General features: G+C 41.5%; 1 protein-coding gene across 1 annotated transcript; it reads right to left on the reverse strand.

Annotated features, from left to right (window-relative positions):
• Positions 1 to 328: 328 nt before the first annotated feature.
• Positions 329 to 14,081, reverse strand: lhx1a (LIM homeobox 1a). Its single transcript, XM_086126385.1, has 5 exons — positions 13,309 to 14,081; positions 11,822 to 12,045; positions 11,095 to 11,378; positions 9,185 to 9,350; positions 329 to 2,161 (listed from the first exon to the last, which is right to left on the reverse strand). Exons 1-5 carry the CDS (start codon positions 13,476 to 13,478, stop codon positions 1,782 to 1,784), a joined length of 1,224 nt encoding a protein of 407 aa, XP_085982511.1. The 5' UTR covers positions 13,479 to 14,081; the 3' UTR covers positions 329 to 1,781.
• Between the last annotated feature and the right edge of the window lie 2,356 nt (positions 14,082 to 16,437).

The raw sequence follows: 16,437 nt of genomic DNA on the forward strand, positions 1-16,437 counted from the left end.
GACTAATTGTCAGTCAATTTACTGAATTGTTCCACAGCAGAGAGAAAAGGAAAAAAAACATCTTCGATCTAGGGTTTAAAAATCTGTTCAGGTTGACGTTTAACTTCATCGTTATTTAAAAAAAACTAAATTGTGATGTAATTGAAATGTCTTATCATTTTGGGCAGCTGTTCCATCAACCTGACTGTGGGTGGCAGTCGAATAGACTTGATAAATTAAGAACATTGGCTTTATGTGTCATCAATAATAAACTAGAATGTTTATCTGCAATGAAATAAATGAGACACATCATTTTTGTTTTGAAGAAATGGAACCATTTTCAAATTACTGCAAGAGAAAGAAATCTTATTTATTTGCAGAGGAAAGAAAAATAAATCGATTTAGAGGCTGAATGTTATGCTTTATTATTTTTCTGACGCTTCAGGATGCCCAGTGAGTCGGCTCAAATTTGGCTATCAAAAGCAAAATCTATTTAAAATTCCTTATTCCTGTTCAAAATGGCGAAACGCTGAGAGCTCACCGAAATTGAAAGTGTCAACATTTACAGGCCATGGGGTTTGAGATTCCGAGAAATGGCATAGCTTCCAGCTGCGTATTTGACAATCAATCCTTGAATAGTTTGAATCTGTTTTTTTTTCCTTTTGAAGACATAAATATAAAACCTGGATATGAATGTTGTGTTAACAATTGTTCTGAATCCATTGTCAGTAGTTTAGAAAATTCAGAATGAAAGTATGCCTTGTCTTAAAACATTCCGACATTCTGAAGTGATGATTTAACAGCAGTTGTGCTATTCTCTTATTTGGCAACTACATATGTTTGGTTCGTTTTTGTTTGGGGGGTTTTTCAACCATTTTCTGTAAACAACATCTTGTACAAACTAGCACAGTGAACCACAACCTGAAGAAAATGTATATTCTTCATACAATATAAATGAACTCAATACAAAAGTTTGGTTGGTTGCTTGGTACATTTTACATGGACAGGATTCTAAAACATCGTTTTCTGGACTCCTGAACTTGAAATCAATGATGTAAACAGTTGACTGTTTTAAATCCCATTTGAACCCCAAGTCGAGGGTTTTTTTTTTTTTTTTAGTAAGCAGACTTCAAAAGTTGAGCAGTTCAAGTTCTGTTCCATTTTAAATAAAGGGTTTGAAATCCACAGAGGACATTTTGTTATGTTCGCCTTTTTAAGGCAGCTTTAGCCAGGTTTGATGGAAATTTTGAAACCAAAAGAAAACCTTCCAAAACTCGACATGGATGAGTGTATTATTTTGTCTTGCCTGAAGAAACGTGAAGGATCAATATGGCAGAGGCAAAAAACAGGTTTGCGCAACTTCTGAGTAAATACAAGGAGTATGTCTAATGCCTGAAACATTGAGCACTGCTTCAGTTCATGCGCAACCTTTGACCAGATTACTATCTGTCTGTAAAGCTATTGATGTCTTTGACAGGAGCGAATGATACTTTTCTGGAAATATAACAGATCTGAAACTTAATTACTTCATAACAGTGATGAATGTTGTGTCATGCCAAGCTCCTGACAAAGCAGCAGGATAGTACGGGCTTCATATGCACATCGAAGGATGAAGGCTGTCAGTTCCAAAATGTCCAGTTTTGGGTTAGTCTCATATGAATAAATAATAAATAAGAAATCATACAAAAAATGTTTTGTGGCATTGCCCTAACCCTGTTGATATCCATGCCTCAATTCAGTCCACCGCACAATTCACCGCAGTTAGTAATCTGCCGGCCTCAAGAGTCCAGTCTCCCAATAAACTACCACACAGTGGCTTCATTCATTTCCGTGGGTGGATGTGACAAATGGTTGCTGTATCCGCTGCCATTCAGAGACAGTGAGGTAAACGGTGGGCTCGGGCCAAACACCTCATTGGAGATATTGTGCAGAGTTCCTGGGATGCCAGGCTCTGGGCTTGGAGAATCCCCAGGGTGGTGGGACATAATATCAGAGAAGCGCTGCACTTCACTGGATGGATGGTGCCCAGGCAGGGGGTGGTCCATACCGCCAAGCGGTGTGCCTGTGGGGCCTGAAGAGGGCACAAAGGGGAGATCTACTGGGGTCTGGGCCTGTGATGAGGGTGGCCCCTGAGGAAAGAAGTCATAGTTCCCTCCTGGACCATAATATTCACTTTGATAATCTGCGGGGGGGGGAAAAAGACATTAGGTTAGGGAATAACTGGCGCAGGAAAAACACATGAGACAGAATATTAAGCCTTTCTGGGACAGAGACCACTACAGTGGACAACCAATCATGTTATCAGGTTTCAGGTTATCAATATTGGGGCATGAAAGGGTTAATTGAAGAGACATATTTTTCACTGGCTTGGAAACCCGAACTTGTCCAAAAAGAATCATTATAAATAAGTCTTGTCAAAACTGCTGAGAAAAATATCAAGAAGTCAGTAAACTGGGGTTATGTCTGTCTATAATAAGCAAGTCCTGTAAGGCTAATGCTTTTCTGAATTGTCCTAATCACTTGATCTTTTGCCATCAGGCCGTCGGTTTCAGGTTTCTAGGAGGAGGACAAAAAAAGGCTCCTAATTTCATTATGCTAAGTTCAAATTTGTTTACTTCATGGCAACTAGCACTTCGGTTGCTCATGTTCTCTGTTATTTTTACTTATTTGCACATCTTCACATTGCACTTTTTACAGTAACTGATAATTGTCTATTTATGGTATTCGCTAAGGACTGAATGTGTTCGCAATCTTGAGTATGAGTATTATAGTTTTGTTTTTTTTAAATGAGTCTGCCTTTTAGTTTTGTATGTCTTATTAACTCACTGTTGATATTGTCATTGTGTACCTTCTCCTTTAAGTGCTCCTGCTGCAACATCAATTTCTGTTTAAGAATCAATGAAGAGTTTCTAATTCTGATTCTGAAATTGGCAAAGGAAAGGATGGGCCATCTGCGCCGTTGTTGGTGTCAACCTAGCCCAGTTGAAGGCTCCTCTTATTCCCTTCAAACAGACTGTGAGAGACACACATTACTTTATAAAAGAAGAAACGAATCCGACAAAGTGTGTTTATAATGATTTGCCAGCAGGCACCAATGGGCAGATGATGTAAAGTTGGCAAGAGAGGTCACAGATCTGACCTTTGCATGCCTTCATGTGTGTGACCTAGTTTGATTTGTGTTGTGCAATGCAAAGCACATCACAGTGTGAGTTGAATTTCAACTTGAGGGACTATATATTCTCCGCACGAAATTTGATATAGATTAATGACATTTTTGTTCTGAAATTACGGGTCACATCAATCTCTCTCGATGGGAGTGATAAATAAATGCTTTTACAGGTTGAAATAAACTAAGCAGCTATAGTGTCCGCCATGGATGGGTTGGCCATCGGGAATATCTGGAATATATGTTCAACCCCCCTCTGCACCGTCACCAATCATGTTTCAGTGTGTGACAGCAAGACCCCATCTCCGACTACGTTTTAGCGCACGACGACTCATCGTCAACAACTTTTCAACTGACGATGGCCGCACCCCACCCCCTCCCCCAACCACTGCCTCGTCGGCCGCCGATGACGACTATTCACAGGCTGAATTATGCTCCCAGCATTTTTCCTTGGAAAGTTCGACTTGAAAATACATTCTTAATCATCACAATTTTTTTTAGCAGCTCCGACCAACCGGCAGGTAAGAACTTGTTTATGTGATGATTCAGTCGAAGCAACTGTGGCTAATGCAAAACTGTGGCAGATTTTTACTGACTGGACCTGGATTTGACACCTTTGGTCCCGAGCAGCAATAACAAGCTAGCTCTGTTTAGCCAATCCAACTATGAGGATGGATTACGTCTGTAGATAATGAGCATGTCCAGTGAAATATTATGTATTTTTAAGTTTTTATGTCATTTTCATGTTATTATATACAAACACAAATGTTGTGAACTGCTTTATTGTCGTGTATGGCAGGGGTGCCCATTACGTCGATCTTGATCTAGATCTAGGACTCGTCCCAATTAGAGCCGAAAGGTGTAAAGGAGAAAAAAACAAAACATTTGTGTGTCTTTGTACATGTTAGTAATATATTTTTTGTGTTAATGTACACTGCACCCTAATCATCCTATCAGTCTCATTTTCCAAAAAAATATTTTACAAATAAAACAAAATTAAGCAGGTAAATCTTTAACCTACGGTGGCACGAGACCTACGTCAGCTGACGTCGTTCGCGCTCAGCAGTCTGCAATTGCAGGTTGTGATCAGAGCTGTTGCGCTACATCTTTGATCGTCATTATTCTCATTCAGTTTGCTTCGTGTACAATTCACCGAGGGCACGGGCAAAGAATAGGAATCTAGAGGGCTGAGGGAAGCACTTTAAAATGGTACGTGTGAGCTACGACAGTTAACAGGCTGCAAAAGTGCATCGCTTGCTTCCATGTTTGGCTTCTCATCATGGCGCGTGCGCGTGCATGCGTAGACGCGTGCGTGCGTGTGTGTGGGTGTGTGAGCGTGCGCGGTGATCCCGGGAGTTTGGTTGAACGAAAAGTCGATCTTCGGTCCAAAAAGTTTGGGCACCCCTGGTGTAGGGGTTGGGAGTAATGGAAGCTAAGGGTTTAACTACATACTTTTTTTTTGGGGGGGGGGGGGGATAATACAGTCAAACCTCGGTTTTCGAACATCTCTGTTCTCGACCAAATTGGTTTTCGACCAAAAATTTCTGTTTTTTTTATGCCTCGGATACGACTGAATTTCGGTTCTCGACAAACTGAGTGCGCTTGAATGCGTCACTTAACTCCTCTCGCCTTCCTTACATGAGGAAGTGATGCTTTCTCAGGTAGATGAGGAAGTGACGCTGCCTCCTTAGCGCACTTGAATGCGTCACTTGACTCCTCTCGCCTTCCTTACATGAGGAAGTGACGCTTCCTCGGGTAGACGAGGAAGTGACGCTCCATCGTGTAGCGTTCCGCTGTGAACAGACTTGTTCAATGAAGATGTTTTTTTTTTTTTAAAGCATGGTTTCGGTTTTCAAACAAATCGGTTTTTGAACAGCCTTCTGGAACGGATTATGGTCAAAAACCGAGGTATGACTGTAATGGTATTCTTCCTCAAACGCATGAAATGCCTCCATGCCTCTGTAATGACGCACAGTTAACCCATTCAGTACCAGCTAATTCTAGACCAAGTCTGAAAAGACGTTTAAATACGTCTTTGGGAGTGAATGAGTTAATGTGCGACATGATAATGGTGGTGTTACGAGGGGGCTTAGTTGGTCCCAAATCATTTCTTTAGGCAGTTAACGTTTGTTTTTTTGTTTTTCACTTTGACATTCTACGTACCACCAAAAACGAAATGAGCACTCCGCCTGCAGTACAACGTCAAAATGTTATCTCCTTTCAGTAATGCAAATGTTTGATGTTGTTAACAAAGATGGTCAATTTAAAAACGTTTTTGCTCTTTTCAACTTTGACATGGAAGCAACTAACAGCTTGCATTTGTGAAAAATGCTGAAAATAGAAAATAATGAGTGGAATAAAGCTGAACACTGCAACCACAGTGGCATGCATTTTTGAGTACGGTATTAACATTCATACAATCACACACAATACTTGTGTAATAATTTATTAAGCAGGCCTATTGTACATGTTTGCTATTTTGTGGAATTCCGTGTAACTTGCAAGGATGGCAAACTCTTTTTGGGAAGTCAACTGGACTATGGATCATCCTCAACAAAGCAGAACTCCTCCTGGACGCCAGTACACCGGAGCCATCTGCGGGTGATTCATTCAAATAAATGAAAAATGTAGGGTTTCTTTGTAACAACATCAATAAATGGATAAAAAGATGGCTGCTTTATTCATCCCATATGGGAAATTAGTCTCAGCAGCAGTATTCACATTTACGCAATTACATGTCTTTAATTCACATGGAAGACAAAGATGCATTTTAAGTTCTCTGGCTTGCTGTAGATGTGTCAAACTCATTTTTGTCATGGGCCACATTATAATTACCATTTCCCTTGGAGGGCCCTGATGACTGAAACTATATAAATAAGTCAAGAATAACGTTTGATTCAACTATTGTTTCAGTAACTGTAATGAGGGGTTTGTTAAGTGCTTACAATATGTCACTGTTTTATTACATATGAAAATTTGAAATTTTGGTACACATTTTAGCAAGTGTCATGGAAGTTGTCATCTTTGATTTGCTTTCGCGGGCCACTTAAAATAATGTAACGGGCCGTATTTGGCCCTCGGGCCTTGAGTTTGACACCTTTGCTGTAGATTGTCCAATTCCTGTCTGAAAAAAGTATGGCCTTATTCCTCTTGTTTCAAAAGAAAACACATTCAATAAGAGGCTCCTGCCGGCTATATAAGATAGATTTGAAGACAAAGAGCCAACTATTTATCAAGCATAAGCGCAAAATATTTTACGCTTAGTTTCTGTTAAAAAGCTCAAAGGGAGAAATGGGGGGCAGGGGGCATCAATCTCACCTGATACAAGTACAAGGGTGGCCTCTCCTGAATCATGCTGATGAATTCCTCTTCACTCTCTTCCGTCTAGGACTCCGTGTCGTCAATATGAATGCAAAGCGGCGCAATTAAGGGACAACAAGCGCAAAACCTGGGCTTGCCTTTCGACACTTCTTCACTGTGTGTTTGCATTTGTCACTTCCGCTCTTGTCTCGTGTGCTGACTCACAAGCTAACAGCCAATCAAAGTGATCATTTGTCACGACAGCTCGATACGATTCGAAATGTTAAAACGCCCCCCAGAGACCCCAACGCGGTACGTTCGACACAAAGTGGAGGGTGCGTACCGACTACCCGACTGCCGATTAGTGTGACTGCCGATTGGTGTGTGGAGGCCTTTAAAAACATGAGATATTTGCTTACCATGAAAGACAATTTCTCAAGATTTTTGTAACTTCTTCCTCCTTACCTAGATACGTCATTGTTTACATCAAAATCGTTTTGAAATACCTATGGAAATAGTTTCATCTTTGTTTTTTCTTTTGTTTGAGTTTTTTTATATATTTTTTTAAGCCAACATCTTATTTTTACATTGTGGGAATTGCAGCCAGGCTGAAGACGTAAGGAAAAGAAACCCGTGGGCCACCTGTTGTAAATTGCAGAAATAAGAATACGAAAAATGGGAAACAAACACATCAGGGTTTTTCCCCCCTAAAAACAAACAATCTATTCAGACCCTATACCTGAGCCTGTTGACGAGATATGGTGGTTAACCATTTTGCAATGTTGAGTAGCTCGTCTCACAATAATAAAAGACTGAGTCTACGATGACTGAAATAATAAGCTACAAATGGGCTTACCTGAAGTTGGCTAAATGTAAAATAAAAACATTATTATACTGTATTCGCTATAGGCTATAACTACATAAAGACTGCTTCCGTTATTTAAAATGTGAATTGCATGTACATTTACATCCATATTTTTACATATGCACTGTAAATGTGATATTTATACAAGTGTTCATTCACAAATGTTAAAATAACACCTATTTTACAATTAGCATGAAGTTATTAGGGGCTGTTGATCAGGAAGGTTTTTGAAATTTTTATTTACATACACAATGGGTGTTTCTCAGAACGTGTCATCCAACTGGATGGTCAAATGCTACCTCCCTTTCAGAGTAATTATTTTCTTCCCTATATAATCAATCAGCAGTCTTCATAGTTTACAATAGTGCATGCATACTGTAGAGATAAAATAAACAACTTGACTGATATTTGTGCGATCGTTTGTGTATGGATGTATTTTGAGTGGTGAAAAATGGTCGTTGCGGCCACTTCCTCTTTTGTAACATAACAACACACCCACCTAATTAGGAGCTCTTCCTACCCTGAAAATGCATCAGCTCAAAGACTGTTGTTTTAAATAAACTGGCAGAATGTCAATACAATGGCATTTGGGTCCCACGCTGACCATAATGTGATAACACTTGGGCAAAAGAAAATAGATAAGGTTCATTACCCCATGTTTCCACAAGGTGGCACTCACAATCCATTCATCCATCCATCAGTTATCTAAACTGCTAATCCTCACCAGGGTTGCGGGCATGCTGGAGCCTATCCCAGCTGTCTTTGAGCAGTAGGCGGGCTACACCCTGAACTACTGGTTGCCAGCCAATCGCAGCGCACACATAGACAAACAACCATTCACACTCACAATCACATCTTGGGACAATTTAGAGTGTTCCATGAACCTTCGATGCATATTTTTGGAATGTGGGGGGGAAACCAGAGTACCCGGAGAAAACCCATGCAGGCACGGGGAAGACATGCAAACTCCACACAGGGAGGCCGGAGCCGAAATCGATCGCCGCACATCTGCACTGTGCGGCGGATGTGCTTACCAGCTGACCACCATGACAGTCACAATCTACAACTGTAATATACTTCCAACAGAACGGCTTTAGAAAAAAACCAAATACTCAGTTGGTTGGCTGCAAAATACGATGTTAATATTGATTAAAAACCAAATGAGGTGTCAGACACTTCCAAAGCTGCCACAGACATGGTCCTGGAGTCACATGAGGAGTCATTTGCCTCCTCAGCCACGTTGCGGACTGCTTCAGTTCTGACTGACAGAATTCGGACACAGCTGATTTGTAGAGGACCAAGTGAGGTCCCTGCTGACTTTCGTTGCCTTCAATTTGACAGTGACTGGTCATGAAATGAAGAAAATTTTCCATTTTATATTTTAAATGGTGTGAGATGTCATCTTTTTAATTAAACGGAATGTTGAAGTTCAATAAGCAAGTAAATCATCGACGTAGGGGGGTGCCATATAAAATATTGCGATAAGGCTAGTCCTGCCTGGACCACACTTTCTAAGAACCGCGCGCGCCTGCGCGTGTGTGTGTGTGTGTGTGTGTGCTTGCACCCTTTGGTAACCTTATTCAGCTGATAAAGTGTTTTATTTATTTGAATCCGAAAGGGCCTAATTGTTGACATCAAAACATTAAATATGAATCGCAACGTGAGTGTTTGGACAAATTGACTTGTAAATTACACTGGAAAGAAATTAAACATACTTAAGTCATCTGTCCGTATACAGTAGGCCCACTTATAACATAAAACAAAAGGCAATTAATGGGGGAGGATGGATTGACTCGAGGTAATTAAAACATTGAAAATGTCTCGGGCAAGCAAAAGTGGGAGGGAATTCCACTACGAGTGAAAGTCAAACACACCTCCGTAATAAGAGAAAGGTCCGTTCGGGATGAGCTCCCCGGGTTCCAGGCGGTCAACCAGCGTCCTCATCCGCCTTGGACTCCTAAAAAAAGCATGCCTGCGTGCTCCTAGTGCGCTCAACTGCTTCATGCGCCTCTCTTTGGAACGGCGGTTCTGGAACCAGACCTGCACGTGCATTGACACATCATGAGCGAATATGCAGACGGCATTTTGATTGAAAGGCCATGTTTTGGGCCAATGATTTGAGTGGAGATTAGGAGAAAAAATTAGTCAAATACATGTTTCGGATTTTTGCGGTCATGTGGAGTCAGTGATAAGGAACTTTTTTGTGTATCGTTGCCTTTTCTGTAATTGTCTGATTGCTATATTGTCAATCACATTCAACCTTCAAATATAGCGTTTGAGTCATATTTGCCGATGTGCGGAAGTTTTTTTTAAACCAATAATCTAGGTCAGTGGTTCTTAACCTTGTTAGAGGTACCGAACCTAACCAGTTCATATGCACATTCATCAAACCCTTTATTAGTGAAAAACAAAAATGACTTTTTACTAATTCAAGACATAAAAAACACATTTATTAAAAACTGAGAGAAAAGTAAATACGATTTCAAGACATAAGTATAAGCTTTGGGGGTGCGGGGGGGGGGGGGGGGGTTGTTTTGTTTTTTTACGACGTACTATCACGACAGTCACACGTTGACCACTGAGTGAACTAAATTTCCCGCAGCACTGATTGGACCAGCAATGCCATGTGATTATCTGCAGCTCGTGATAGCCAAGCGAGTGTGTCATAACTAATTGACATGTTGAGTCAGGTGTGTCTGAACCTCCGTGGCAGAAGCTCCGTCGAACCACTGAGACCGATTCACCGAACCCCTAGGGTTCGATCGAACCCAGGTTAAGAACCACTGATCTAGGTGCGTGACTGTTTCAAACGATCTCGCCTTATCGGCACTCATAAAAATAATTTGCGGATCTAACACATTACTATCGCTAGTTATACATACAATATGCTGACCCCTCTCCTCAAAATAAAACAGTCCAGCGTATCCCAAATGGTACTTTATCACACTATCATATATTAATTCCACAAAACATTACTGTAGAATGAATGATATCGTGAAAGGTGTGTTTTATGTTTGGATCCCACATCCAGCATAATAGGAAAAACACGTCATCGGCGATAAGATCAAATTCAAACCGCAATAACAAAGTGCTTTAAAATTAATATCATTACTCCTAGCCAGTAACAAGAATAGGAGCATTCCAAATGGAGCAACCGTTGCTCAGGTTTGTATCAGTTTCATGAAATGTGCATGAGACAGTAAACATTAATTTCGCATTAGGGAAAAAAACGTGCACGCCTTAATATGATCACAAAACGTCAGCGCGGCTGTTCGATTGTCGCAGCCCGGCACTGCTTCGTGACTGTGCCCTTCAATGTGCGTCAGGAATTTAAAAAACGGACTCACAAAAAACAGAACCTGAATTTCCCCCATTTTGTAATCAAGCGGCCAGTCTTGGTTTTCCTGAATTCCACGTGACCGCTGTGTAATTGAATAGGCTGTTTTGTAAGATGGGCTAAAGGAGATGAGATAGGGGCGGGCGGTGGGCTCTGTCTGTTGGTTTGGCTTGTCACCTTTCCATAACCTATTGGTCGCGTCGCACCTAATGAATTCGTAACATAAAAGCCCACTCACGAGGGCTGAGTATATCCGCCGAATTTTATTTCCATCATGTTTCGTTCAAAAGCTTTTGGGACGGCTTCGTTATTCGCGTTCATGCCAAACCATTCACAACAGTCTAATTCTTAACTATCACATCAACAATACGAAATTTAGTTTGTCACAACACAATTAGATTGTGAAAGGTTGAAAGGAACAAACGAATATGTTTCTTTTTCGTTTACCTGGATAACTCTCATGTTGAGGCCAGTCTCTTGTGCCAGTTGCTCCCTGATGTGTCGGGTGGGTTTGGGCGTTGCAGCAAAGGCCGCCTTCAGCGTCTCCAGCTGTTTGGCCTTAATTGTCGTCCGCGGGCCTCTCCGCTTGCCGCCCAAACTCTGGTCGTCGTTCTCGTTATTTACAGTTTCCTTATCCGAGAGGGTGGCAATCTCCGTTTCCTTAAGAACCACGTCGTCCTGGAGGTGGTCTTGGGAATCCGGAGATAAACTCGGGTCGCTACATGCCGCGACTAAAATGTAAAATCAAAATGAGAACTGAAATGACACAATGGCAATGGGTTACGCGAGTATGCATGAGTGTGCGCGCGCACGCCTGTGTGTGTGACAAGGGGTGTCAAATGAGTTCATCTCGGCACATTGCAACTGATAAGTGTACAATTTTAACACCGTATTTGTAGTTGGCTTTTACTAAAAATGTTTTGGAAACAAATAAAATAAGTAATCCAAATAATGCTATCAAGGGCGAAATAGCGTCATCAGCATTTCTAAATTTAGATTCATATGTCATTTGTTTTACCACATTTCCCTCAAAACCTCTACGTCAAGTGCCGGAAGCCACCGCACATCTTTCACCATCTATCATTAATTTACCGCGTCTATTTCACATAAATGCGCGCGCGCACACACCTGAGCAAAACGCATGCATGCAATATCTCCACGCGGAGTTTCTTACCTGAAAGGAGGTTTGTGTCTTTTACACTGCTGTTGCTTAGGTAATCGTCTTTGCAAACGAATTTGTTTTCGTCTATGATGTAGAGCTCTTCGCCGGTCGAGAGCTGCTTATTGCACATCATGCACGTGAAGCAGTTGAGATGAAACACTTTGCTTCGAGCCCTCCGGACCAAGTCGTTTGGAGATATGCCCTGTGAACATCCGCCACACTTGGTGCCGAACCGCCTGCACGAGGAGAATAAACCGGCGTCATTGCTTACATGTCATCTTGAATTATGTTTAGCACGAAGAAAAGGAAAAAAAAAGGTAAGTGAATATTTTAGTTTTTGGAAGATATTTGGGCCTATAGAAATGATTCGACAAAATACATTATTGGCTCGTCTGATTTCCCCAGTTCACCAGATAGAATATTGACTGTGAATGTTTTTTTTAAAGAAAAAGGCCTAATTCTCTCGGCATCATCATAAACATCAACAAATTGCAGTTACTCCGGACCATTAACAACGTAAATATTTATATCTCGTAAATATTGTTGGAGTCTTAATTCAAAGTTACGTAAATATAGATACGGTGTTTTCAAGACTCAAATGGAAAACATTTTTAAAAAAGATTATTTTATATATCTGTGTCACATGGTTTCGGTCGTGAAATTAAATAATAGCACGCATGAAGTAAAATCCGAAGAAGTGGAGGCTCGAAGGAAAATACTACGGCTCAAACTGAGCCGTAGTATTTTACCTCAGCGTTAAGCGATGTGTATTGAGTGTATATTGTATTATGCTTTGTTGACTGCCGTCTGCAATCGCATTGTTTGTGAACCTGATCTTCTTTTAAACAGTTTGCTATTCAAATCCACTTATCGTGTCGCGGCCGAACTGAGCAAACACCACCGGGCTGTGGCTGTTGCGGGGGCCCGGGTTTGATCCTGGGCGTCTCACATCGCTTGTTTGTTTAAAGTGTGATTTCCTCAATTTCCCAACGAGCCTCCCTGCTGAGTCAACGCACACGCGTTTAATGGTTCTGATGTTTTGCATAATAATCCAAATGAGGAAGCTTTTAATTACGCCGCCCTACTCAACGCTGGTTTTCTTGCAAATCCTCGATTTAACTTTCACGCACCCGCTGTGCGTTCAGTGCATTGGAAAATATTGAAAAATAAACACGAGAAATAAATGATGGGACGACATTTTTTTTCATTTGTAGAAAGATCGATGGATAGAGAGATGTTGATGTTGGTGCATTTGAAACTGTATCAAAATTTGATTAGTACATAAAGTTGAAGACTATACGACAGAATATTAAAATAATATATGTGCATATTTTATCCAGAACAGTATTTCCCGCTTCCTTTTGTTAAGATTGAAGTATATTAAAGGCTTTCCTAAAAAACAAAACAAAACAGAAAAGGCACCTGACGTTTTTTACAATTTAGAATAATGCAATCTAAGACTCATCGGTGGCTTGTTGTGATCATTGTGTGAAGCTTACCTAAAGAAGTCATTTTTGCAGTATAATCTCCCCTCTCGAGAAAAACATTTGTCTGTCAAGTTGCATTTGCACTCGCAGCACTGGACACACTTGACGTGCCAGGCTCGGTCCAGCACATTGAGCAGAAAGCGGTCCAGGATAGGCCTTTCGCACCCGGCGCAGTGCACCATGGCTTTGGCTCGGTTACAACTCCAATAACGGCGCTCACGCACGACAAGTCAGCAACACGGGCCAAGCAATGGCCGCCTTCGTAGCTCTGTCATTCGCCTGGGGCTCTCCGCGGTCAATGTGCGTACTGACGCTGGTCGATCCGGTGTCACCCCAGATTTCTTCCTGCATGCGTAGTGAAGGTTTACCGTCCGAAACACAGAAAAGAATGGATGGCGTCTGCGCTGTATCTCATTGGTGAAGAAAGAAACACTCCCTCTTTGGATCCGGATCAACCCTGGTGTGTATTTAAAAAATAATAATGTAGATTTGAGCACCCGGTTCAAAAGAAAATTAGCCGGGTTGACTTCGACCTGGTTTGGCTTTCCTGCCAGAAACAACCCGTCTTGTGGATGAAAATGCCTCAAAATGCAGATATGTCACCCAACCAAACTAGCGCTTGAAAATACTGTAATGAATTCAATGTAACGCCGGCAATGGTAATCGTATCCACCCACAGTCAACGATCCTTTGTGCTCAGCTGGCCAAGATGCACTGGTGACTCCAGTCAATGTGTGTAAAAGCGGGATGCATGCCCACGCCGTCTCCGTGCGGCTACGTGGTGATGCGATAGATCTCAAAGTACAATGCCTGCCTCCGGAAACGCCGACCGTACCATATTGCCAGCCCTCCGGCGTCATTCCTCGCCTCGACCAATCAGCGATGCGTGATACCAGTACGCATCAACAGCAGCCCCACCTTAACTCACCCAAGCTCTGGCTGCTATTCAAGCTTTCCCATCACCAAGTATCCCCAAAACTCATCATGTGTTCATTCAAAGTGTCTTAGGGGGAGCAGTGGAGGCTGAGGGCGACCTGCCACGGCGGAAGAGGTGCATCTATTCGGCTGTTGAGCATATTTGTCCTCTGGGCGGGAGGGGACTTGAAGGAGGAACGTGAGCAGGTAGCGTCTGACAGGATCCGTGAGCCGGAGGTGCATGTTGCATGGTTGATTCCTCTCTTTGTGTTTCGAACCACAAATGTGAAATTAAAACTCATACTATCTACATCTGTTGTAAGAATAAAGATGTTTTGAGACAAATATTTCAGTGATTATAAGTCGTGGGTAGAGCAATATTGTAAGTTTGCGCTCCCGAAGTTGCAAAACATTTTTTAACGATAAATAATTGGTTTAGCTTCTGGCGATGCTGTTTCTTTTAGGCAGACGTTTTGTTTGTTTGTTTCGTTTTAAAAATCTAATCTGTTTTCCTTTATGCAGGGTAGCAGAAGTTTCAAGAGAAAGATACTCTAAAATGATTAACAGCTATGCTCGGTGGTTTGCGGCCCAGATACCTCTGGCCGTTCAACAGAGAAGCATCAATCCGTTTCAAGACCAAGTTAAGTTCAATGATTCTAGCTGCAATTGAATTAAATGTCGTTTCTTATTCAAATTCACTTCTTTGGTCTTTTTTATTCGTTTGGGGGTTTAAATCATCTTTCCGAACTATTTTACAAGGGCAAAATTGAATGCAATATATTTTCAGACCGATTTTTTTTTATCATTTATTATTGTCGAGTGACATGTGAAAGTTGAAAATGCTGGATTAGAAATCGGACCTCTATTAAATAAGCAAGATGCATGCGCAGCGAAGATGAAAAGGCGATATCGAGACGGGTTTATTATCTATCGCCCTGCAGCATCCCCTTCTGGGCTACTCCGTATGACAACCTCCCTCCCTTCCCTGTCCAGCTGCCTCTCGGCGCCCGTGGGATCACCCCCTTTTTTCCAAGACATGTGTTAAAGGACTGATAGAAAAAGAAGACCGATAAGGCTTCAAACATTAATTATTCTTGTCGCTGCTCAATGACGACCGAGCAGGAAGAACTCGTCTGTCGTGTTTTTGGGATACTATGATTAGAACCCCCCGCCACATTTCAGCCGTTGGCCCTGCGCCAACATCAACTCGTTAGCATGCACGTGAACGACAAAAGTCGTGGGTCTATTTCTACACGCCTCGAACGTCTGTCAATGGAGATAGTCTCTGAGTGATTTAGAAGACCGGAGCCAAAGCCATCACAGTGATGCCTGTCCGCAAATAGAACCAAATCGAAATGGATGTATTGGCTTAAAATATCATGACCGCCCTCAAGGAATTTCACTTTTTGAATGAACAACAACAACAATATTAATAATAATAATAATAATAATAATAATAAATGATGACGATGATAAACGACAGCAGGAAGAAGAAGACGACGAAGAAAAAAAATAACTATCCTCACCATAAACAGAAGTAAGTTTCTATTCGTATTAATGAATTTTACAGCGATTAGCAGTGCGAATCTTCTACTTATGCTGAAATAATAATACTGCTAATAAAAATGATCTGAGGCTGTGATACCGACAAATGCTATTCCGTTTTGTTTGCGAATTTGGGTGGGGTTTGGGGGTTTATTCTCGACTCAATTATTTTGCTTTCTATTTCTGTTGTTGGCTACTGTTGAGAAAGTGAATACTCGACTGCTCGATTCCCGGGCCACACCGTAGTAAAGTAGCCCAGGAGATTTAGAGTTTATGAAGTGCAGACAAGTGAACTGGCACACGGCGAGATAATTAATCTGAGATAATGAATGAGACGGTGAAGATGCATGCAATCATTAATTTTTATGACACGTTTATTTGTCTATCGTCTCCTCCCCGGGCTCACTTTCAAGACTCAAGATCACCACCTCAAAGTGACGCGTAAAGGAGTGGGTTTGGTGTCGCATCCGCATAGCAAATACAGTATGTGTAAACTGTAATTGAATTATGGTTTCTTTTTTTCTTTCTTTCTTTATTATTCATTCATTCATTCATTCATCTTCCGAACCGCTTCATCCTCACGAGGGTCGCGGGGGTTCTGTCTTCGGGCAGTAAGCTTTAACCATAAAATTGTACTCTGATAATGACGGTTGTAAACACATGCATAGAAGAAACATGTGT

This window comes from Hippocampus guttulatus, chromosome 12 (assembly GCF_054856545.1).
Source record: "Hippocampus guttulatus isolate MCC_2025c chromosome 12, RoL_Hgut_1.0, whole genome shotgun sequence".
NCBI lineage: Eukaryota > Metazoa > Chordata > Actinopteri > Syngnathiformes > Syngnathidae > Hippocampus > Hippocampus guttulatus.

Coding starts and splice junctions, on each gene's coding strand:
- lhx1a (XM_086126385.1), bottom strand. CDS start 13,478: ATGGTGCACTGCGCCGGGTGCGAAAGGCCTATCCTGGACCGCTTTCTG. Junction 12,046..13,308: donor TGCAAAAATGACTTCTTTAG/GTAAGCTTCACA, acceptor CTCCTCGTGCAG/GCGGTTCGGCACCAAGTGTG. Junction 9,351..11,094: donor TCAACATGAGAGTTATCCAG/GTAAACGAAAAA, acceptor ATGCACGTGCAG/GTCTGGTTCCAGAACCGCCG.